The 25296-nt window shown below is 44.3% G+C and overlaps 2 protein-coding genes across 2 annotated transcripts in view; one reads left to right on the forward strand and one right to left on the reverse strand.

Annotated features, from left to right (window-relative positions):
- The first annotated feature begins 1529 nt into the window (after window positions 1–1529).
- On the forward strand, window positions 1530–25193 carry SCCPDH (saccharopine dehydrogenase (putative)). Its single transcript, XM_053302542.1, has 12 exons — window positions 1530–1933; window positions 4282–4394; window positions 5424–5504; window positions 10108–10237; window positions 11169–11218; window positions 11830–11960; window positions 12241–12358; window positions 13264–13383; window positions 13465–13521; window positions 15061–15172; window positions 21855–21936; window positions 23589–25193. The coding sequence occupies exons 1-12, from the start codon at window positions 1747–1749 to the stop codon at window positions 23692–23694; spliced, it is 1287 nt and encodes a 428-aa protein (XP_053158517.1). The 5' UTR covers window positions 1530–1746; the 3' UTR covers window positions 23695–25193.
- LOC128347545 (kinesin-like protein KIF28) overlaps window positions 22925–25296 on the reverse strand; it is a 53188-nt gene continuing 50816 nt past the window's right edge. Inside the window, exon 23 of the mRNA XM_053302498.1 lies at window positions 22925–23198. Coding sequence (XP_053158473.1) covers window positions 23166–23198 — 33 coding nt within the window. The 3' untranslated portion in view covers window positions 22925–23165. The remainder of the gene's footprint in view (window positions 23199–25296) is intronic.

A 25296-nucleotide genomic window follows, 5' to 3' on the forward strand; every position in this document is an offset into this window, starting at 1 on the left:
GGGGCATAGCTAGCGGAGGGGGGGGCTGTGTTTGCCCTTCTCCCCGGTGGCCCCTTGGAGTGAGGGAGTGAAAGAAGAAAACAGAGAGAGGCGGAGCTGGGGGCCCCGGCTGGGTTTTTTGAGCCCATCTGCTCAATTATAGCTACACCTCTGGCTGGCTCCTTGCAAGGTGTGAGGCAGCATAGAGCATGCCTCTGGCAGCGCTGACTCACTGGCCTCTCTTCTGCAACTGTTCTGCCAAAAGCTGCTCTCTCCTGCCCACCCGCCATCTCTTCCCTCTACAACCAGACTTGTCCGATTTCTCTCCTCCGCAGCACAGAGACGCAGGCCCGTAGCTAGCTGGCAGCATGGTGTGTACCTGCCACATCAAAAAAAAAAAACAATCTCTTCCCTCCATAGCCTCACTGACTGTTTTCACTGAACATTTTATAACTTGACTGCCCTGACTTCTACAGTCACCATTGTCAGAGGCACACTCCATGCTGCCTCACACTGAGTAAACCACCAGTAACAGCCATGCCCCCACTAGTAGCTGAGGCTGGCAGCAAGGGAGTAGAGGGGTGAAACTGTGCCTGGGCTGTGGGGCAATATCAGTGCTGGATCCCACCTGGGGCAAGGCCAGCAAGAGGGAGTAGCTTGGTGCTGTTTGTCTGCCTGAGGCAGCAACTAGCAATCAGCCAGCACTGCAGAAGCAGATTTACTCCTCAGAAGCCCCCTCGACTGAGCTAGCACTCCCCAACTTGCCGAGGCCACCAACTACAATGCCTTCCAGCCTAAACATTCAATTTTGAAGAAAATAACCGTCTCTGCCCCCGCCTGCCACCACCCCCCACCCACCCACCCACCCCCACATGGTGCCCCTGGGTCTGGCCTGTTAGGGAATCTATCACAGGGATGGGAAGAGGCCCTGTTGCCACTTGCTTGGTCCCATGTCTCTTATGCCCGTGTGTGGGTTACTGGTTTGTGTGTCTGGGACATGGACACCCAAACAGTCCTAGGGGAATTATTCTGGAAGGTGGAAGAATTCCAATGCCAGAAGATTATTTGGGTGCTGCCGATGGGTGAACCCTTTCCTTCTACAATCTGTCAATCTGGGCCAGCTGGGAAAGCAGGCAGCTAGCTGGTCGGGCCCAGTTTAACTACCACCAAATCAATCAGCATACATAACCATGATGGGTCAAGTCCAGACGGTGACTTGTCACTGTGAAGCATCCAAAGGGCAAACAGAGTTGCGAGGCCAGGACTTTGCCCTAAGCCTAAGGACAGCCCTGTGCGCCGCTAACATTTGCAGCCATGCAGCGGCTCAGGCCCAATTTGCTGCAAAATCATCGATGTGGCAGGCATCTCTTGCTTTCCAAGGGAGGGCTCTCTGGCGTGACAGTAGGAGCAGCAATGCAGGCCGGCGCTGGCGGCACGCATTCTCTCCTATCTTCTGGCACCGAGCCTCGTGAGTGCAGGGAGGGAGCCCTTTGAAAGGAAGAGCGACAGAGAACTTAGGGGCCCTGGTTGTCAAAGGGTGCGGAGGGAGGGGAGAGCAGAAGGGAACAGCCTAGGATGGGCGGGGTAGCCGCGTCGCCCCCACGTGACGCCGAACACTCCGGAGGCCGGCGGGCTTCCTCCTCGTTCACACCCCCCCTCCCCTCCTTCAGTACTCTGCCGCCGTTGAGAGCCTCGCGTCGGCCTAGGGTCCCCTTCCTCTCCGCACGTTGACTGACTGACTGGCCGGCCGAAGTGCCTCTCGTGGCCATGGCGACCGGGCGTCCTTTCCAGCTGGTGGTGTTCGGGGCCTCGGGCTTCACGGGCCAGTTCGTGGTCGAGGAGGTGGCGCGGGTGGCGGCCGAGGATGAGATGCGAGGCTCGCTGCGCTGGGCCGTAGCCGGCAGGAGCAAGGATAAGCTGGAGGCTGTGGTCGAAAGAGCGGCGGAGAAGCTGGGTAAGAAGCCGCCGCCGCCCTCGGGGGGGGGGGCAGCGGCGGGTCCCAGTCCCCCCCCCAGTGGTGGGGCGCGGGTCCCCTCTCCAGTGGTGGGGCGCGCTGTGCTTCCCCGCCACCCTCCGTTGGACCCGCAGAGCCTTGAGGAGTGGGAAGCTCGTCTTCTCCATAAATCTCCGCCCCACCCCGGGTCCCAGCAAACTGCAACCCCCGAGCAGAACCGCCATGGCAGAGCCAAGTTGCTAAAGGCAAGAGCTTTGCATGAGCGGCGTCCCGCGGGTGGGGGTGGGGTGTGGCGAAGGGTGTGTGTCACGCGAGGCGCTGCTTTGCCGAGGGACCTTTGCGCTCTCGCCGTCGGAAACGCCCCTCGGGAGACTCTAGCGTTGGGGACACCGGATGGAATGTCCACATTGTTTGAGTGCACGTGAATCTTGCACCTCACGGAGAAGGGTGTCATTGGCTGCTGAGCCAAGAAACAAGTGTTTCCTCCGCTGGGATCAATAGGGATAGCCAAGTTTGGCCTCCTTGTCGTTCAAAAAGAGCTAGAGAGCCAAGCCTGGCCCCCTTATGTAGAAACTGCGGATAATCTCTCTTCCTCAGTCGGAGGAAGGGTCCACCCACAGCACCCTGTTTCCCACAGTAGTAGACCAGATAGTTTCTGAAAGGCAAGAGCCTTCCTCCATTGTTTTTCTCTCAGTATTTAGAGCTTTATTGTTTCTAGATCTGGAGGCTCCATTTAGCAGGTATGACTGGTAGGAGAACTAGAGGTGCAGATGCTCTGCTCTTGGCCCAGATAGTTTGTAATATACTTGTAATGGGCCAGCTTTAGTGTGGTTCATACACAAACATTACTGTTTTCCCCTCAGCAATTAGTAGGGGTGTGCATGGAACCGCTTCTTGTGGTTTGGTTTGAATTTGGACCAAACTGGTTTGGTCAAACCGTTCAGCGGTCTGGTCCATTCGATCGACCCAGTTCGACAGTCTGAGAGGCTCTGCTTGTAAAGGGGAATCCAGAACCCGTTCATCATGGACCAGATTGAGGGGCTATGCTTGTAAAGGGAATTGGGTGAGGCTTCCCCTTACAAGCAAAGGTGAAAGGCTTCTAGGGACAACTGAGCTGGCGGCAAGAGGGCACCTGACTGATGCTCCTCTAAACCCCAGTGCTCCCCACCCCCCAGCAGTGTGGCCTGCACAGCAGTAGCTGTGCGCATGCACCAAGGTCACACAAATGAGGTTTAGAGGCGCTGCCACTGATGGTAAGGTGCCTTCTTGCTGCCCTTCTGGCCATCCTTAGAAGTCTTTTAAAGGCAGAAGCCTTTGTAAAGGACAATCTTCACCAGATTTCCTTTTCAACACATAGCTTTAAACTGGTCTGTGATGGACCAAGCCCGGTTCAGTTTTACCTCAGAGCAGTCACCGCCCTTCTCTTTTTTTAAGCCAGTCTGGTTCAAGGTTGAATTGAGTTGATTTGATTCAGACTGGTTCTGCACACCCTTAGCAATTGATATTTATTGCTTTACTTCTTTCATTTGCCTTATACTGTCTACAACTGAGAAGTTGCTTTATACTGTCATCTTAGTCTATATTGACTGGCAGTTAGTTCTTCAGGGTTTCAGACAGTGGCTTTTCCCAGTTCTCTCCCCACCACCACCACCCCGCAACAATAACATAGATAATTATTTAATTGAAATAAATGGGGAAAAAGTTTAAGTATACTTGAGATTGCAGACTTAGTTGTATATATGGGCCCCCATTTGTTAAAACTTCTATAATTTTTTGTGGTTTTATGAACAGTAATAGCTACTTCATTTAGCTAGTTCTTGCCTTTGAAATATTTGCTGCTTCTTTTATCTTGTCCTGACTTGTATACATTATTCTGTTCTGTCAAGAGGCTCCCACGCTTGGTCAGTACACCTGACTACAGCATTTCTGCAGTTTCAGATTTCTTAGCCCACACAACTTTTACTGTGAATGCCCCTGTTGTATTGATGCATTTTAGTTGAGACTTGCAGTGTTCCTTTGCTTTGCAGCACTAAGCTTCCTAAAAACTCACAAATGGTGCAGGTTGTAATTTGCTCTTGAAACTAGATTTTGTAGTTTAGTTTAAACCAAGAGCTCTGATAGAATGACTGAAATACTGATCAATATGAGCTACTTGTATAGTGGTTGACTTCAGAGAAAACAACCTGTTCACTTCTCCAGCTACTTTTACCTAAGCATTTAAAACTGGCCTTCATTTGCTTCTATTTACCTCATACTTAATCTTCATGGCAATTAAGAAAAATTGAGTAGATAGCAATAATTATGTTATGTCAGGCTTCTCTTAAGACATTTCTCTTTTCAATTTTCAGGGAAGGCAGAGCTGAAGTCAGAAGTTGGCATAATACTGTGTGATGTCAGTGATCCATCCTCTCTTGCCAGTATGGCTAAACAAACAGCTATTATTCTGAATTGTGTAGGCCCTGTAAGTGTTTTCCTCCATTTAACAAAATAAATAAATATGATTTTTGTGCTGCAAATTCTCTAAAAGTGCAGTTTCCATTGTATTTTGTGAGAACAAAGTTTTTTTATTTAACAACCTTTGAAAAGAAACTTCCAAAGCCTGTTAAACCAGGATATTTTCTGGATGAATATAAGTTTGAGCACATCCTTCTGCCCATCACTGTGAAGCTGAGTTTATTTTTAGTCTTGTTCTAGACATTGTTGTACCATTTTCTGCAGGGGTGCTTCAAGAAAAGAATTGTGGGGAAGCTGGTATCACAGATTGAAATGTAAATTTATAAGAATATTGGGGTTGGCATCTTTTGAAGTAGGACCCTACTGGATTTGTTTGTTACCCTTTGTTGGCACTGATGAACTCAGATGGCCTTGTGTCTTCTTCATGGCATATATTAGGCTACTAAAATGCTATTTTATAGTTTCATATCTACATATTTTCAAGTTTGGAAATTACCAGTTGAACTTAAAAGTTCTTTAAGACCATTGTAATCTGCACTATAGTAATGAACCAATTACAACCCTTTCTGTCAGATGCTTTTTCAGATGCCAGGTTGGTACTGAAGAAGCGCAGTATAGTGGGCGTTGAGAAATTGAAACATTCTAAGATTCTAAAGGCCGGGGATTAAATTACATTGAGTGTAAAACTTATAATGTGTAATTATAGAAGTATAATTGCTTATACTTTAGTTATTTAGAAAAGTAAATGACTGATATTTTTCATATATAGTATTTGTAAGATCTTGTATAATTTTTCTTTTATGCCTAATCTTCTGCATTGACATAGTAACTTGTCTGCTCTTTACTACCATTACTGGACAGAGCCTACACATTTTTATTCACATGTAGATTTAATTCATTATCAGAACTCAACTGAGATTTCTTTGCTCTGATAAAACTGGAAGCACAATCAGATAGTTTGCTCCATTTAATAAAGAACTGTAGTGAAAATGTAATGCAACATCAAATAGGTAATCAGTTTTATTCTCTCTTATAGTACAGATTTTTTGGAGAACCTGTGGTGAAAGCTTGTGTTGAGAATGGTACAAGCTGTGTTGATATTAGTGGAGAACCTCAGGTATGTGAAATTGAGAAAACCATCTGGGTATATAGTCTTTGAAATAGATCACTGGGACTTTGTTCTTAAATATTTGTATATGTGCATCCTGCTGCCGCTGCTGCTGTTGTTGTTGTTATTATTATATACATTTTGTATCCCGCTCTTCCTCCAAGGAGCCCAAAGTGGTGTACTACATACTTAAGTTTCTCCTTAAACAACCCTGTGAAGTAGGTTAGGCTGAGAGAGAAATAACTGGCCCAGAGTCACCCAGCAAGTATTATGGCTAAATGGGGATTTGAACTTGGGTCTCCCTGGTCCTAGTCCAGCACTCTAACCACTACACCACGCTGGCTCACATGCAACGTCAAACTTTGTGATCCAGAATAGTGGTTCTTATACCACAAACTAAGGTTGCAAAATAGTATCCAGGAATGCAGGGGAACCAAGGAAGCTTTATTGCAGTGCCCCACTAGGAGCCCTTCCCAGCACCCCATATGTTGATGGATTAGGGAAACTGAAAGAAGAGCAGCAAAAAGGGCTCTCCGGGTTTGTCGGGCCCAATCTATTCTGGATCCAATACAGTCCAGGTAGATAATAGAATTCAGATTTTTTTACTTGAGCCAGGAGATTGCTGAGCTTTGCTGCCTCCTCCTGCCTTGACCAGCAGAAAACACCAGCTGCTGGGAATCCTGTTGCCAGCTTGGGCCACAGTCCTGATTGCCCGGACAAGCTGCACCTGCATGGGGGTGAGTTCGATCAGCTGAGCTCCAGAGCTCGGCTAGGGTGTGTTGGCTTAAAAGGACTGAGGCAAGCCAGAGGCACAACTGTCAGTGTGAATGCCATTAGGTGGGCCGCCTGCAGGTGGCCACCAAAGGGGGCCAGCCTTCCGTGCAGTACTGAGGTCTGAGGGGAAGTTATGTTTAAGATCTTCCAATCTTAGTTTTAGTTTTGCTTTGCTTTAGTTGTTGTGCCAGGCTCTTCACAAGGATGTGTCTGGGCTCTCTTGTTAAGGATGGAGCGGGGGGGTGGGTGTTCAGTGAGGTTGGGGTGGCTATTTCAGTAGCGGTGGGGAATAGAGGATCCGGTGTTGGCAGGCTGGCAGGCCATTACAGGGGAAGGAGTCCAGTAATTTAATTACTATTTTGCGTTCCAGCTGCCCTGTCAGCTCTTGGGCCTTGGGGAGTAGTTCCAACTCCCCACTGAATCTAACCATGCTCCTTTGTAATGCCAGGTCGATTCAAAATAAGATTGAAATCATCCATGATTTGATTGTAGATGAAGGAGCTGACCTGGCTTGTATAACTGAGATCTGGTTGGAAAAAGCTAGTGGTCCTGTATGGGCTCAACTTTCTCCCCTAGGGTTTCTGAGCAGGTTAGAGGAAGCAGGTTTCTGAGCAGGTTAGAGGAAGTGGGTGGGGGTGGAATGGCTGTGGTCCATAAGAATAACATCTCCATTACCAGGATCCCTGTAAGAGAACTGACTTATATTGAGTGTATGTACCTTAAGTTGGGGACTTGGGATCAGTGTTCCCTCTCTAATTTTTATCATCGGTGAGCGGAGAGAGTTTTGTTCTGGGCAGCAGTATCAAGGCAGTGTGTGCACATAAGTTTCACTCACTCACACACACTTTAAGAATTGTTTTATCTCTCCCCTGCCCCCAGGCCCCCACCTCTCTTCTTCTGCAGCTTATTAATTAACATTGAAACTAGTTATTCATGACTAAGCGTTATAAATATGCTTGGGATTGGGAATAGACAGCAGGGTGGGGGGAGCTGCTCTTTACCTTTCCACTCCAAGGTGTGTTGTGCTTCAGTGCTTGTTTCCAGACTTGGTATTCCCTCTGATGGTCCCCACTCTTCCCAGTTGCCTGACACACACTCCAGTTTGCATTCCCTTGGCTGCCCACCCCCCCCCCACCCCCGCCACCTTTCCCCATCACAGCAGACGCTGTCCTGTCCAGTATTGCTCCTCGCCTGGGCTGGCTCCCAGTTGCTTCTTTCCCTCCCACCCACCCTCCGCCTCTCCCCGCCTGCCGCTCCATACCATGTTGCGGCGGCAGTAAACGGGACTCGGAGGGAGACGATTCCCTCCTACACTAGAGCCCAAGCAGTAGACAAGGGGAGGCGGAGGTGAGGGATCTTGCCCAGAGCCCACACCTCCACACCTCTCCACCCGCCACCCAGGGTCTTGTGAAGGAGGGAATCATCTCCCTCTGAGTCTCATTCGCTGTTGCCACCACGTGGGATCAAGTGGCAGGCGGGGAGAAGTGGAGGGGAAAGTCGGTGGGGAGGGGCAGCACAACAGCTGCAGAGGAAGTGAGCGGCAGTTAGGGATCGCTGTGTGGGAGGCTTAGGGGCTCTGTGCATGCACACAATTGTGTGCCTTAGAGGGAACAATGCTTGGGATAGATTGGGGATTTGTTGGGTGTACCACCCACCCTGCTGCCTAACAGACTCCCTAACTGACATGATGGAGCTGGTCACTGACTTGATCTTGGGGTCACCCAGGCTTTTGGTGCTGGGTGATTTCAATGTCCAGTTTGGAAATTGTTTGTCTTGTACTTTTCAGGAGTTCATAGCAGTCATGACAACTATGGGTCTATCTCAATTAGTCCCAAGACCTACGCATGTTGCTGGTCACATGCTGGATTTGGTCTTTTGCTTGGATCAGGGGGGTGTTCTGTGCATGGGGTTCCCTCTAGTCCACCCATTGTCATGGGTGGACTGCTTCCTGATTAATGTTGGTCACTCAGTCATGTCTGACCCCTGCAGGGGTGGTGGACTTATTAGAATGAAGAAGGCTGTTGGCTTCAGTAGGATTCCAAGGGGCCCTGGAGGGTTTTGGAGTTGGTTCCTCCAGTGATTCTGTCATGCCCTGCTGCATACTTGGAACAGAAAACTTACCAGGCAGGGTAGTAGACATGATCGCTCCTAAGCATTCTCTCCAATCCACTTCAGAATTAGCTCCACGGTATACAGCAGAGCTGCAGGAGCTGAAGCGGCAAGGTAGACAACTGGAGCTCAAATGGAGGTGGGGCTGCAGCAATTAGGCAGCTTCAAGTTCTCCCCTCTTTCTCCCTCTACCCTGCACAATTCCTTCTCCCTCTCAATTCCTTCTCCCCCTCCCCCAGCAAACTAAGGAAGCAAATAATGCATCTCCCAGCAAAAGCGGGAGAAGGAAATCTCTGTTCCCCCAAAACTAGTTAGAAGTGTCCCCTTCCTCCCCCCTCCACAACCAAGGAATCAGCTCTCCAGCACATTATCTAAGTACTCCCCGCCCCTTCCCGACCATTGTTGGCTCTTCCACCACTGTGACTGTACAGGAGCCTTGGATGGCAGAGCATCATGACCCTTCAACCCCCTCAGGCTGCAAGAGCTAAGCTTGGCTGCTGTGAGTAACCTTCTGGCAGAAGTGGTCAGAGAATCTGTTTTTGCCAGGGTTGAGCTACTGGACCTCAGCCTTTTCCTTCCTTCTCCCCTCTGATTTTTTCCAACCAGTGCCCCTTACCAAACTGCACAGGGTTGGGGAGCCTCGCGCCATGTGGATAGAGGGGGCGGGGCGTGACCCAGCTCCCTGTCCCCTCCTGCATCTGTGAGGGGCCTCCTGAGGCTTAAAACCATCGCCCTCATCTTGCAGTGAGGTTGTTGGAGCAGGCCTGACTGATATCATTAATATCTCACTGGAAGAGGGCAGGATGCCATCTTGTTTGAAGGAGATGGTGGTTAGACACCTTTTTAAGAAGCCCACTTTGAATCCCCTGGTGATGGATAATTATAGGCTGCTCTCCAACCTCCCATGGTTGTGTAAGATAGTTGAGAGGGTGGTGGCTGACCAGCTCCAGACCAGACCATTGACCAGCTTTAAGCAATCTTGGAGGAAACTGATTAACTAGACCCATTTCAAATTGTTTTTTGAGTGGAGGCCTCTGAACAGGTTCGAAAGACCAGAGGTTTGACCAGTTCGAAGGCTGGGGGTGGGGAGTGGGGAATACCTTTTAAGGACTGAGGAGGGTGTACCACCCACCCACCCCCCGCTGTGTTTCCCCTGCCACTCCGTTGCCTCAGAGCAGAAGTGACCGGCGTGCATGTGCACGTCCAGTGCGATGTGCGCCGGGTACTTCCAGTCACTTCTGGTCCAAGGAGGCAACGGAACGGCATGAAGGTATGCTGTTGCCCCGCTGGACCCTTTTACAATGCAGCGACAGCGGGGGAAATGTGGGGGGTGGGTAAGTGCACCCTCCCCAGTCCTTAAAAGGTATCCCCCCTCAAGCCACCACCACCCCACTTCCATGCGCATCTCTACCTACCACCTGGTCTTTTCAGTGCCAGGCAAGAACTGTTCTATTTTCTCAGGCTTCTGCAACTTTATTTATTGTTTTAACTGTGTTTTGCTGCTGTTGAAATTTTATTTGGTTTGTTGATCAAATAAATTATTCAACATTTTGATCATGCTGTATGTAATAAACTACTGAGACACTTTTGGAAGGTGGAGCATCAGCTAGAGAACATGACACCAGTGGCAAACACATGAAGTTTAGGATAAAAATGAGCATCTTGGCCTGAGTAGTAAGACAAAAGTACTTTATGTTTTTCAGTACAACATGTTGTGTTTCTCTTTCAGTTTCTGGAAGGAATGTATCTGAATTATAATGACAAAGCTGCTGAAAAAGGAGTATATATTGTTGGAAGCTGTGGCTTTGATTCGATTCCAGCAGATATGGGAGTATTGTACACCAGAAACAATTTGAAAGGTGACTTACACTTGACCATATGTCAATAAATGGTGTGGAAAATAAAATGGTTTTCCTTGTGGGGTGCTTTCCCCCAAAGCATATTTGAGTAGTCAAGAGTGATAATATAACCTATTTTCTGTTTCTGTAATTCCTAACAAGAAAAGAGATTGTTGCTACAAGATGTTTGTTAAGGTCAGCAGTAATGGATCCTAACATTGGATTCTGTAGGAAAAAAGCTCCTCAGAAGGAGCTTTTCTTCACAGAGCATAAAATTAGTATCCAGCCAATTTTATCCCAGATTGTGGAACAATAAATGTATTCTGCTTCATTATTTAAAAATGTTAATTGACATGAACCAGTCCAATCCTTACATGGGCAAGTAACAGAATCAGAACTTTGTGATGGAATGGTGCAAGAAGAGCCAGGCAGGCATATGGGAAGCCCACACGTTCTCTGTAATTGGCTGGTGTGCTGTTTGCAGATGGGCCAAGGGGAAGGATGGGGAACACTTTGTTAGGCCCTATGAAGATCTCTCCACACATGGCTACTCTGTCCATGCTGGGAAGGATACTTGATTTGTAATTGCATAAATATAGGAAGCTCCTGTAGTTGAAATTGGGTATGTGCAGCTTAGAGCATAATGACCATTCCAGGACACAAAGAATCTTAGAAAGAAAGGGCAGCAATTTGTTCTCCATAGCACTCAGACCAGGATTTCCCATGGTGCCCTGCATGAATTGAACATATTTTACTTCTAATCGTACTTGGCATAATATTTATATTGTGAAAATATTTTGGTTTTGAAGTGCTATATTTCTCATTATCTAGTGGTATCATTAACTTCTCATTATCTAGTGGTATCAGTAATCAGTGTAACAACTTGGATATGAGCTACTTTTTAGTTCATCATTATGATTTCAGATAATGTTTAACTCTTTTTTTCTTAAAGGTACCTTAACTGCAGTTGAAAGCTTCCTGACTGTAAAATCTGGCCCTGAGGTTGGTTGGACTTCTTGATTTGCTGTGTTTGAAGGCAACTAGCATATGTATATAAAATGAAATCATTACACTTTTGAGAGGGCAGCTAAAATATTTTAATCTATGGTATTATTAATGGCAGGCTGCAGAACAACAGGCCCTAACATTTGCTCTGGCGTAGTTCTTGCAGTACCAGAATAATGCAGTGTGCATTTTTGATAGCCTAACTTAAGCATGCATTTCCTTAAGCATGTATTGGGTTGAGTGGTAAGTAAGGTGATTTGTTGCTGATGTTGAGAAGACAGCTACTTAAAATGTAACATTTTGTAAAGACAAGTTGGTAAGATTTGTCTAAATGAATTAGCCAATAACTTCTCTCACAAGAAAAACAAGCAATTGAAATATTAAACTCGCACTAATACAGTGAGACAGATTCTTGAGCAGAAAACTGGTTCTCTCCTGCCCTTGTAAAATGTTGCATTAGGGTGATTCCCAGGGATGTATGTAGGCAATGTATGTAGTCACAGCTCAGTGCTGTGACCTGTACTATATGTGTCTTTGATTAAAAGGTAGGAAGCCATTCAAATAAGGAGCTTTGGTTTAGTAATGCCAGGTACATGGTATTTCAACAGGGTGCTTGTATTCACGATGGGACCTGGAAGTCAGTTGTATATGGCCTTGCTGATCAAGAAAAATTGAAGCAAGTTCGAAGGCAGATAGGACACAAACCCCTTCCAGTGATTGGAGCAAAACTTAGGAGAAGGTAAATGTAAATATATGTTTATACAATAAATGTATACATTCATTCCTTTATTTTCTGATGTTTACATAACTAGAAATGAGTTTCCAGTCTGAATGGGATATGAATTGTAGATGACTATATCTAGAAGAAAACAAGTTGATTTTTAAATATTATTCCTAAAAGGAAACATATAACTGGAATTTATCTTTATAAACATGCCTACGTTCAAAAGGAAAATTTATAAAAAGTGTGTTTTGTCTGAGAAATACTAATCTTTAACTGTTTTGGGTTCTGTTTGCAGAGGTGCTGTGTTTTACAGTAATGAACTCAAAAATTATTCCATTCCATTTATGGGATCAGATGCTTCTGTAGTAAAGCGAACTCAGCGCTACTTGCACACGCATTTGCAAGAAACACCTGTAAGTATTTGAACGTTCAAAACATTACTGCATTCAGCTGAAGCTGATATATAGTTTCAATAAGGATCTTTAAAGGCATGGTCTAATTCTGGGACTTTTTAATTGTTGAACGCCCCACCACAACGAATGCGTGGGTGTGCTCACTTGACTCTCTTAAATAGAAAAAATGAGGCATATAGCAGCAAAGTGATTGTTGCTCCTCTTGCAACAGCATCTTGTCATTTCTTTGGAACTCTTTCTTCCTTAAAAAAAAGAAAAAAGAAACCTAATATCTATTTATCTTCACAGGCTGAGCATTCCCCGTTTCTAGCATTGCAGCATGCCTCTCCCATTCCCTATCTTTAAAAGCTGCAGAGAGCTTGCTCTTGTCGCCATCTGGAGATGGAATATAGCACTGCTGATAGTGGATCTGTGCTATTGCAATTATAGCATGAAAAGAAAGATGCAGTTTTAATGTCAAGATCTTCCCTACAATATCCACTGGCAATTATTTATCCACTGGCAATTATTTATAGCCAGTTTCTAGATGTACATTGCTTTGCTTATAGCGAAACTATGCAGGGCTCAGTCTCGGCTGCTTATTATTCTTGGAGATTTGCACTTCAGGATAGCTTGTATGAATGAGTGTCTTAAATCTGAGCTGGCAGTAATTTTTAGTTGAGCTTATTTAATTTTAATTTAATTAATTGAAATATTTAACAATAATAAAATAGATACAATGTAAAATAAAAGATTAATAAAGTTAAACAAGTTAAGATCAAAGCTAAACCCACATTTAAAATTACAACTTCTAAAAAGTTTCAAATTAAAGAACCTATCCAGATATCAGCAGCAGATAAAACATTTACAAACTCTTTTAAAATGTGTTTTTAATTGTTGGTAACATTTATTTTCTTTCTGCTTAGGTACAGTATGGTGCTTACGCAACTGTGGGTGGCATTGGATCTGTTATTAAGCTGATGTTTGCTGGCTTCTTATTTTTAATGCTTGTGAAGTTTGATTTTGGAAGAAAGCTCCTGCTAAAAGTAGGTTTTGCTTTATATATTTTTGAAGTTTTATATTCTTCTCTGTTATCCTGAAACTTACTGTGGTTCTTCTTATTTCAGTATCCTGAATTCTTCTCTGGAGGATACTTTACAAAGGAAGGACCAACAGAAAAACAAGTAACTACTTTTTTTGTTCTTGGCTGATAACATTGTTGATACAAAAGGGGTCCTCCTGCTAATAGTTGAGCAACATTCAAAAATCTGTCTTCCTATCTGCGCATTGGAAGTGGCAGTAGTTGTGGTATCTTGTATGTGTGCAGCTTTTGGAATATAAACATTCCTCTCCTATTATGACAAAGCCATTATGTAAATTGTAACCTGTGGTACAAGACAGCAGGTAGTTTGTAACATGTAGGTTAACTTTCCTGTGGCAAAAATAGTGGAAGAAATAATGGTGGGGCGGGGGATGGTGGAAGAAATAGAGAAGATATACCGTATTTTACGGACTATAAGACGCTACGGACTATAAGACGCACCTTAATTTTAATCCAGTTTTTCAGAGTTTTAACATATTAAACTGTTAAAACATATAAGACGCACCTGAATTTTGGCGGATATTTTTCGAGGAAAAAAGTGAGTCTTATAGTCCATAAAATACGGTATATATATCTTTTTTTTAAGGTATGGGTAGTAATTTTTTGTATGGTTGATGTAGAACAATGTTTAGTGTTTGTAAGTACTAGAGATGATTGCAAGTATGCTTTCTTAATGGTAAAGGAGGATATGTCCTATAGTACCCGGAGAGGCAGTCCACATGCAGTAATATGTTTCTTTACATGGATCTGCTGTAGTGGATGTGCTCAGATCTGCCACATGCAGGTAAAGGAGCACCTCTAGCAAGTGGATAATGCAGGCAGAACATTGCACTTCCTTTTTATGGATATGTATATAAGGTAGTGTGTTTGCAGGTACAGCTATGTGTATGCTGTCCTTCTAAGCCTAAATCCAAACTTGGCACACTTCTAATTTAAACAAGGAACCATTGCAGCTACTCCTTCTACTTTAGCAGAACAGGCAGTTGCTCATTGAAATACAGTAGCTTCAAACCTTGAGATATATAGTGAAACCAGTGAAAGAAAATTAAGCTTATTGAAGTTAGATGAAAGCTATTAAAACTGCAAACAACTATTGGAGGCCCCAGTATGTGTCATAGGTTATGATAAAGCATAGATTAGATTCTTGCATCTGTCTTTTAAAGTGATATATTTTGCACTGTTTCCTAAGTACTGTGTCAGAAAAAGTAAGTGAAATTGCTGAGTTTTTCATATATGGGGTATTTTATATACAAGCTTATCTCTTGAAATGAATAGTGGTGTAAATTTCCTGGGAAACGTTGAACTGGAAAATTTCCCCATGCAAGTTTCCTTCATTTGCATAAGCTTATTTTTTACAGAAAATATTACTATGTACATTTTCTTGATATCGTATATAGATTGTAATCTGATTTCGCAAATTATATGCTGTGATGTGGGGTATAACATTTAATATTAGAAAACTTTCTGCCAACATCACTGGAAGTAAGATAGTAAAATACCTGTTTGTTGTTTACCATCTCAGATGCACAAACAAGTTTGGCTGTAATTCAGTGGTATGATGTGTGCAAGATATAAATTGCATTATTGCCCAGAGATCTAATACTGTTTTTATTTGAATTAGATGGAAGGGTCTTCCTTTGAAATGACATTTTTTGGTGAGGGATACAGCTCTGGCCAAGATCCACAGCAAGGCAAACCAAATGTAAAGATTTGCACCCAAGTGAAAGGACCAGGTAAAGCAATTATACTGTAACAATACTTAAGTGTGGGAAGTCTGGGTTGTGTTGCCAAAGTTTGTTTGTAAGTCTGCTTTTCATAATTCAGAACGTACAGGTCGGGTATCCCTTATCCAGACACCCGAAATCCGGAATGCTGTAAAATCCAGAAACCATGCCTTTTAAAAACAAAACCGAAAAAACACGCCTCAGCTCACTTTAAAAATGCCTTCCTCAGGGCAAGGGCCATCCCACCACAGGGTGTGCTGGGCTGTTCCACCGCTGCCGCAGGCCACCCATCCCTGCCACTGCCATCGTCACTGGCACCTGCAGCCTCCTCCACTCACCTACCACCTTGCTGACACTGGGGCCTCCTGCCTCCTCTGCTCTCCCACCTCCTCTTTGCCGCTGCCAATTTTTTTTTTTTTTTGCTGATGGAACTTTTGCGCGCACTCGCGAGAGTTCCAACTCACTGTTATGGACTATTCCAAATTCTGGAAAATTCCAAAATTCAGAACCTATCCAGTCCAAAGCAGTCCGGATAAGCGATTCTCAACCCGTATATAGTTCCAAGAGCAATAACTTGCTTGTATGTGTGGTTTGACATTTGTAAGGTGGGAACTTCCTTAATTAATATACTCTAACTTTGTAAGTATGGGTGTTTGTACCGTGGGGAGTGCTTGTATGCAAAATGATGTCCCTGAATACTTAATGTGTTCGCTACAAGACTTGAATCATGTAGAGCCAGACACTGGAGTGTCAGCCATCTTTATAAAATAGTCAGTGCTGTTAGACATTTGGTTGCAGAAGGGGGCCTGGCAAGATGTCCCTTTCTGAATGAAGTGATGTACACAATGTATAACATTTCATTTAAGATTTCTCTCCAAGGAATAGTGGAATCAGTCACTAAATTCAGCTTCATTGTGCTACACGTCTTTTTACTAAAACCATTATATGTGCTTTATTAAAGAGAAAAATCTGGTTCACTTGAAATTATTCCCCAAAACAGTTGTTGGGAGGACATAAGAACAGCCCTACTGGATCAGGCCCAAGGCCCATCTAGTCCAGCATTATGTTTCACACAGTGGCCCACCAGATGCCACTGGAAGCCTACAGGCAGGAGTTGAGGGCATGCGCTCGCTCCTGCTGTTACTCCCCTGCAACTGGTACTCAGAGGCATCCTGTCTTCGAGGCTGGAGGTGGCCTATAGCCCTCCGACTCATAGCCGTTGATAGACCTCTCCTCCTTGAAGTTATCCAAACACCTCTTAAAGCCATCCAGGTTGTTGGCTGTCACCACATCTTGTGGCAGAGAATTCCACAAGTGTATTATGCGTTGTGTGTGAAAAAGTACTTCCATTTGTTGGTCCTAGACTTCCTGGCAATCAGTTTCATGGGATGACCCCTGGTTCTAGTGTTATGTGAGAGGGAGAAGAATTTCTCTCTCTCCACTTTCTCCACACCATGCATGATTTTATAGACCCCTATCATGTCTTCCTGCAGTCGTCTTTTTTCTAAATTAAATAGCCCCAGGTGTTGTAGCCTTGCATCATAAGAAAGGTGCTCTAGGCCTCTTATCATCTTGGTTGCCCTCTTCTGCACCTTTTCCAGTTCAACAATGTCCTTTTTTAGATGTGGTGACCAGAACTGTACACAGTACTCCAGGTGTGTCCACACCATAGTTTTGTATAAGGGCATTATAAGATTAGCCGTTTTATTTTCAATCTCCTTCCTAATGATCCCTAGCATGGAATTGGCCTTTCCCACAGTTGCCACACATTGAGTTGACACTTTCAATTAGCTGTTCACCATGACCCCAAGATCCCGCTTCTGGTCAGTCACCGACAGCTCAGATCCCATCAGTGTATGCTTGAAGTTGGGATTTTTCATCCCAGTGTGCATCACTTGCCACTTGCCAACATTGAAGTGCATTTGCCATTTAGTCAAGTCCAGGTATACTATGTCAATTGGATCACCCTTATCCACACATTTGTTTACACTCTCAAAGAACTCCAAAAGTTTTGTGAGGCAAGATTTACCTTTGCAGAAACCATTATGGTTCTCTCCCAGCAGGGCCTGTTCCTCTATGTGCTTTACAATTTTATCCTTGAGGATGCTTTCCATCAATTTGCCTGGAACGGACGTTAAGCTAACTGCCCTGTTATTTCCTGGATCACCCCTGGATCCCTTTTTAATAATCGGTGTTACATTTGCTACTTTCCACTCCTCCAGTACATAGCCTGATTGCATATTTTAGCAAGAAGGTCGGCAATTTCACATTTGAGTTCTTTGAGGACTCTTGGATTGATGCCATCCAGCCCTGCCGATTTGCCAGTTTTCAGTTTTTCCAGACAGCTCTTGTCACTGTTATCTGACTCAGCTCTTTAGCCTCCATCCCTGAAAAGCTTGTTTCAGGAACAGGTATATTCTCAGTATCCTCTGCTGTGAAGACAGACGCAAATAACTCATTTAGCTTCTCTTCAACCTCCATATCTTCCTTAATAATCCCTTTCACTACCTCATTATCCAATAGTCCAACCACCTCCCTGGCAGGTTTCCTACATCTTTTGTATTTAAAGAAGTTTTTGTTATCCCCCTTGATACTTTTAGCTAAATGTTTATCAAACCCTCTTTTGCCTCCCTTAGTGTCACCTTACATTTCTTTTGCCAGAGTTTATGTTCCTTTTTGTTCTCCTCATTTGGGCAGGCCTTCCAATTTTGGAAGGAAGTCTTCTTCCCTTTCATGGCTTCCTTGACAGTACCTGTTAGCCATGCTGGCATCCTCGTGGACTTAGTGGTACCTTTCCTCCTTTTGGGTATACTATCTAACTGGGCTTGTAGTATTGTGGTTTTGAGTAAATACCATACATTCTGAAGCGAAGTGACTTTCCTGATTTTCCCTTTCAGCATTCTTTTCACCACATGCCTCATTTTGGAGAAGTTTCATCTTCTGAAATTCAAAGTGTCTATCTTAGACCTCTTTGGTGATTCTCTCCCCACATGTATGCTGAATTTGATTGCACTATGGTCACTGTTCCCTAAAGGGTTGATGACACTGACATCACACACCAGGTCCTGGGGTGCCTGCCACTCAGGATTAAGTCCAAGGTTGCCTTCTCTCTGGTTGATTCCTAGACCAACTGTTCTAGAGCACAGTCATTCAGCGTATCTAGAAATTTGACCTCTTTGTCATGACCTGACTGAATTTACCCAGTCTATGTGTGGGTAATTGAAGTCATCCATTATTACTGCTCTGCCTCTCCTTGAGGCCTCCTTGATTTCCTCCTGCAACTCCCAGTCACTGTCAGCATTTTGATCCGGAGGGTGATAGCATGTCCCCAGTAGCACATTTCATTTCAGGCCTTGTATTGTCACCCACAGGGTTTCTGTGGAGGACTCTAGTCCACCTACGTTTTGTTAGATTCTATCCCTTCTTTAACATACAGTGCTACTCCACCTCCAAGGAGCCCCTCCCTGTCCTTTCTATAGAGCTTATATCCAGGCATAACAGTGTCCCACTGGTTCTCACTGTTCCACCATGTTTCTGTTATGCCCACTATATCTATTTCTGTGTTAGCAACCACGCACTCCAGCTCACCCATCTTGGCTTGGAGGCTTCTGGCATTGGCATATAAACACATATACGCTGAATCTGTTCCCTGGTGTCTGCTATCTTTCTTTTGACTCTTTGACCAGCTGGCAAAGGCTTCTGTCTGCTCTTTATGTGGTTCTGCGCTATCCCCTTCTGTTTTATCTGAATCCTTTGCACCCTCCCACTTTAAAGGATGGCATGTGCCGAACCGGATACTGTGCAGCTCCTGTTGACTGTTCCCCAGGTGTCATTTTAAAAGCTGCTCTGCAACCTTTTTGATTTTAAGTGCCAGCAGTCTGGTTCCATCTTGGTTCAAGTGGAGCCCATCCCTTTTGTACAGGCCTTGCTTTCCTCAAAATGTATCCCAGTGCCTAACAAATCTAAACCCCTCTTCTCGGCACCAAAGTCTCATCCACTCATTGAAACCCCTCAGCTCTGCCTGTCTCACTGTACCTGCATGTGGAACAGGTAGCATTTCTGAGAATGCTACCTTGGGCATCCTGGACTTCAATACGCTTCCTATCAGCCTAAACTTGGCTTCCAAGACCTCCCGACTACATTTTCCCAACATCGTTGGTGCCGACGTGCACTACAGCAGCTGTCTCCTCCCCAGCACTGCCTAAGACGCTGCGTGTTGTCTGCAACCTTTGCACCAGGCAAGCAAGTCACCGTGCGAACAACATGCGGGTCACAAATCCATCTCTCTATACCTCTAAAGAGCGAATCTCCCACTACAAGGAGGCCCCCATCCCCCGGAGGAGTATCTCCCATGCGAGAGGATATAGGCTCATCTTCCACGGAAGGGGTCCCTTCTAAAGGAGCATTTCCCTCTTCCGCAGACCGATGTCCTCCTTCCCCGAGACCTTCATTCTCCCTGACAGCAGAGGAGCTATCAGCCCTGGAGTGGGATGCCTCTACCATGTCCCTGAAGGTCTCGTCCACATGCCTCTCTGTCTCTCTGAGCTTCTCCAGATCCGCCACCTTGGTCTCGAGGGAACAAACCTGTTCCCTGAGAGCCAGGAGCTCCTTGCACTGAGCACACACCCATGACTTCTGCCCATGGAGCAAATAGTCATACATGCGACACTCTATGCAATACACTGGGAAGTGCTCCCTCTCCTGCTGGCTTTCAAGCGTCACATTGGTTTTGTTGGCTGTTTACAGTATTTAGAGATAGTTGATTGGAAGGATAGGTCTCAGCTGTAATGGTCAGCTATTTATCTGTCCAAACAACCTTTCTCAAGAACATGAGGGAGGGATTTGTGCTTACCTTCACTTCTCCACCGGACTCCTTGTGATAATTGGGGCTTGTTCCAGGCTCCCCTACACACTTCCTGCTAAACTCCTGCAAAACCCGAACATCCTGTTTGCTATCCCTGTCCACTATACTCTCGGGCCTTCACCTCTTAGGTAGAGAGTAGGTTTCAAACTGAGACACAGGATGTGTCTCAAAGGAATGTAGGGCCTCCCCCAGTCCTAGCTGACTCCACCTCCTCCAAGCAGGGACAAGCTAAAACCCAGGAGTTTGCTAGCCCTGGCAAATATCACACACTGAGACTACGACTTATCCGTTAAAGAGAAACCAGCCCCTCAAAATCTCCCCTCCTCCTGTTAGTTTAAAGGGGGGAAAGGCTAGATGTTGTTGATTAGAAAAGCTTGCTCACCTCCTGAAGCTGCTCCTGCTCTTCCCAGAGTAGGCTTCAAACGTGTATGTACACACACACACACCCCTACCTTAGTGCAGCTTCCCTCCATCGTTGCTTTCTGTATAGTCCTAACTGTATTTTGCCAGTTTCAAATTCATAGCCAGACTATAGTGAATACTAAACATGAAACTGAAGGCAGGGGAGATAGCATGCAAGTTTGTGATCCTGATTCTCTAAACCAGGGATTCTCAACATGTGGGTCCCCAGATGTAATTGGACTTCAACCCCCATAATTCCCAACCAAAAGCCACTGGGGCTGGGGATTATGGGAATTGAAGTCCAATAACATTTGGGGACCCACACGTTGAGAAACCCTGCTCTAAACTGAGATGGAGTATAGATGGAGTAAGTAAATACATACTGCCTGAAAGCACTCTGGATAGAAAATAATCAAAGCTTTCAGTGGCTGATTTGTACTTAGCCTGCACCAATGCACTAGGGCAAGGCTGTCAGATCTGCATGCTGCATCTGGCCCATGCAGCTCCTTCCTCAGGCCCTCCGACCTTCTTTCCCCAGACCCTGCTGCACAGCTCCTTCTTTTCCCTTCTCCCTCCCACGCGCCAAAGCACTGGCAGCCTTCTTCCCACCCCCACCCCACACACACTGTGGAGCTCCTTCCTTCTCCCCTCTATCAAAGCAGTGGTATCCAAAGTGCCAGCCAGCTTCTTTTCCCCCTCGCCCTTTCCCCCTTGCCCCATGCTGTGCCACAATGCCGACTGGCTTCCTCTCCTCAACCCCCCCCCCGGCTGGCGGTGGGGTGTGTATGTACACACACATCATCACTCGTTTCCCTCTCTCTTGCTTGTCAAGCCTCCCCTACCCTCCTTCTCCCGCCCTCACTCTCTGGTCATTGCGAAGTATGATATTCAGAATTTCTTCAAAAAACTACCAAAGTTTTTCCCCTGAGCATATTCCAGTGTTAAAGTAGTACATTCAGCTAATTTAAGTGGCAAAGTAAGAGAAGGGAAGAAAGGGAGTGGGGAGGAGGAGGAAGACAGAAGTTGGTAAGAGGCTATGTGCAGCCCCTTAGAGGTGCCTCTGAATCTAATCTGTCCCAGCACCAGATTTGAATTTGACACCTCTGCATTAAGGTTTTCCATCACACATGCTGTGTTTGCACATGATTTGCAGTGATTCTCTTCTCTCCTGTGCAGCCCTTGTGCCTCCAAAAACTATGTCCTTAAGAACTTCCCAACCTTCAGGGACATAGTTTTGGAAGAGACAAGTGGCTGCTTGAGGAACGGGCGGATCAGCAGAAATCGTAAGCGCACACACTATATGTGAAGAAATATCCTGGCATGTCAGCACAGGGTTGGCAACTGTTAAGTATAAGCATGCATAGGATTGCAGTTTTACAAGGTGAAGGATGTTACACATAAAACTTTTGTTTCCTCTTTATGTAGAAGCTGGCTATGTTGCTACACCCATAGCAATGGTCCAGGCAGCTGTGGCACTTCTGAAGGACAAGAGTTCTCTTCCTAAACAGTGAGTCTTAATGTCCTTGATGTAGTACTATCTGTCTTATTTTTGACTTCCAAACAGCATGTACCAAGTACATCTACATTGTAGAGTCATTGAAAAAAATCACACAGCTGCCTCTCCTCCTCAAATCTACCTTTGAAAGTGCTTTCAAAGGGCTAGGTGTGAAGTATAACATTTTATTTAAACAGACAATGGTGGTAAAATATTCTACAGGATATGGTTACATGTTTGCACAGGGAAGAGTCCTATGCCCATTTTCCTAGCCAGGATCAGTCACATTTTTCCTGTAACAGATTAAACAGTTTAATCAGTTTCCTGGACTGCCTTCCTGCCTATATACAAATAAAAATTAGAAACAATTTCCATGGTAATTATGTTGATCGTGATCTCCTAACACCTAGTTGTATCTTTCTCACTTTGGGAAAGGACTTCCTTTGCAGGATATTTTCAAGTATAATTCTTAAGACATATCACTTTATTCACTGGGAAGTGCTAAATACATTATAAAATTGCTTTAACAGTATTTGGCTGACATGAGGCATATATTAATGTGAACAGGAGTGACTTGTGGGCCACTGCTGCAGATACGGATGCAGCGGTGCTGCTGTAAAAGACAGCAGTGCCCTAGAAGTGTTAGCACATTTTCCGCCACTCACTTCAGTGGAAAGAAATACAATACAGGTGGACCCCATTATCTGCAGGGGTTCCGTTCTCCACTACCACCACAGATAACAGAACTGTGGATAATGGGGCATTAAGGCAATGGGAAGCAGGGGTTAGGTTCATGGAGGATGGAAAAAGGCATGGCAAAATTGTAAAAAAGAAAGTGACCTACCGTACTCTGTGGATCTCAAGCTGTCCAGGAATGCCTCCCTAAAGTCCCGATTTCCCCCATTTTTCTGTGGGAAAACCGCCAAGGCAGGAGAGGCATTTTTTTTTTCAAAGCCACAAAATGGCTCCTTTTCTGAAAATGGTGGCTGGAAATGACCTCTGGGGATATGTGAAATTAACCCCTTTTAAACCATTTTTTTCGCGTATGCTGATGTCGGGTATCAGTTACCTGACTGTAGATACACGGAGCTGTGGATGTTGGGCCCACGATAGTGAGGTTTGCCTGGAATGCTTCTAGTGCTACTGGCCATTCTCTACAGTGGCATCGCTGCTTTCATGCTTGCAGCAGTGGCTCTACAAATCACTCTTGTTCCTGTTAAACACATGCACCATGTCAGCCATTAACAATATTGCATCATGGTGTGCTCTTCAAGCTGTAAGACATAAGCGTTAAGCCATTTGAACTTTATTGATCTAATGGTTTGTACTCACAACATGACTGTATGACTTCTTCAAACAAAGTCTCCTATTGAGGAGAAAAATTAAAGTTTTGAATGTAAGCAAAAGCAAAAATTTACAAGAACTTGACAAGCTTGTCATTGAACATATGTTAGTTACTTCAGTTACATAATTGAGCTTTCTTACACAGTTACTGAATTCATTTAAAAATAATGTGCTCTGATCTGTCTGCATTGTGGATGAAAAGCAAGGGAAGGTATTATCCATATGAATAGCAATAGTTGGCAAACTAGAATTTTAAGCTTGCTTTTGGCTTCCTATATTTTGAAAACTATGTCAATAACAAATGTATGGCTGTTTTACAGAGGTGGTGTTTATTCTCCTGGAGCTGCATTCTCTAATACGAAACTCATTGAGAGGCTTAACAAGCATGGAATTGAGTTTTCTGTTATTAGCAAACCTGAAGCCTGAAGTGAGAATACATTCTGAAGAGACTGCATGACCAACTCATTTCTGTATGGTACCCGTATACCAGAAAAGCTTAGTTAACAGTTATGTTTAATAAAATATTTACAAAACAATTGTATGTAAATATAAAAACCTGTTTTCTACTGTTGCTTGTAATAGAAGACTGACTCTTCGCTATTGAAAATGTGTATTAGGGATAACTGCAGTGTAGCAGTGGTTAACTTATCGAAAAGATCACTACATCCGTTATCAGTGCTAGAACAAAGTGCTTCTTAGAAACAAAGGCTTGAAATTAACACTAGTCTAATGTAAACTAGCTAATCTAGGTTATGGGTTTTTTTTCATTCCCCCAAATCACCATGCAAGTAGCACTTAATTTTTTGGGAAGTAAAAGAGTTGTGTTCCTGATTTGTACTGTAAGTGAATAATCTGTGCCTTAACTAATCAACTCACTTATTTGTTGAAAGAGAGCAGGAACAAGTGTGTTTATGAAGAGCAGAATCAACCTGTAGGAGCAAAAGGCTGACTCTAGTAACTTTGAGTTAAGTTGTCCAAGCACTTCTTCACACACAGCCCTCTAACCAATTAAAGATACTCATAATTAAGGCTGTATGTCTATGCATCCTTAGTCAGGGGACCATTATGCATGTTTAATCAGAAATGTCCTGTTGACATCATTGGAGTAAATTGGTTAAGTCTCATTACTTTCAGTGGGATCTAGTTGTAACCAACTCTAACTAGATTGAGGCCAAATGTTTTTCTACATCAAACTGATCTTGGTCTAGGAGAAAATATTTGCACTATCATTTGAATAGTAGCTTTATAATCTAAATAAACATATCTGATCAGTTGCAGTTTGGTATTCCGTTCCTACAATAATAACTTAGGACTTGTTATCATGAAAGTATATAACAGTTTTGGAAGGTTATATGGGAGCACAATTACCCCCCATGCTCATGAGAAGGGAGCAGCTCAAAGACACCATCTCAGCCCAGGCACCCCACCCCACAGAGATTATTTAGAATTAGGAGGCCCTTGATCACTTTCCATCCACCAAGTCCAAAGGTTATAGCTGTATTAAGTTTTAGGTAAGGATCTTGGAGGGAAGTGGAACATATATATCAAAAGCATACACTGGCTTTTTTTTTTTTTAATAAGTAACAACCAAAACATTCTAATGCAGTCATTATCTTACAGCTAGTAGTGGTAAGTGTGTGTATTGTGACCCTGATTGGTACTGAGAAATGATGAGTTGCTTAAGCAATGCTATAGACTAAATTTATTTGTTATTTCAGTGACATGCATCTTCAGGGCTTGCTGTAACCTAATCTCTCTCGTTTCTTTTTAATTATTATGGCAACATCATTTTTCAGTTTGTTTATACATGACTCAAGTTGTTCTCCAAAATCCTTTAACATGTGTGATTGTCTCTCCGCAAAAAGCCGAAGTAGTTGTGCATTATCTTCCTCCTGGAAATAAAATAAACAGTAGTATTCTCTGCAGTAGAAGCTGTATTGTAGAAATGAACTAGGATACTCATAGCCTTAAAGTAGTAGTAGCCCTGATATGCAAATAGCAAGGATAAATAGCTTACAGCAGGGGATG

This window comes from Hemicordylus capensis, chromosome 1 (genome assembly GCF_027244095.1).
Source record: "Hemicordylus capensis ecotype Gifberg chromosome 1, rHemCap1.1.pri, whole genome shotgun sequence".
Taxonomy (NCBI): domain Eukaryota; kingdom Metazoa; phylum Chordata; class Lepidosauria; order Squamata; family Cordylidae; genus Hemicordylus; species Hemicordylus capensis.

What these genes read in the sequence shown, in the direction of transcription:
- SCCPDH (XM_053302542.1), top strand. Translation starts at nt 1,747, where the DNA reads ATGGCGACCGGGCGTCCTTTCCAGCTGGTGGTGTTCGGGGCCTCGGGC. An exon ending in TTCTGAATTGTGTAGGCCCT is followed by an intron (nt 4,395 to 5,423) that starts GTAAGTGTTTTC and finishes TCTCTCTTATAG; the next exon opens with TACAGATTTTTTGGAGAACC. An exon ending in CACCCAAGTGAAAGGACCAG is followed by an intron (nt 15,173 to 21,854) that starts GTAAAGCAATTA and finishes CTCTTTATGTAG; the next exon opens with AAGCTGGCTATGTTGCTACA.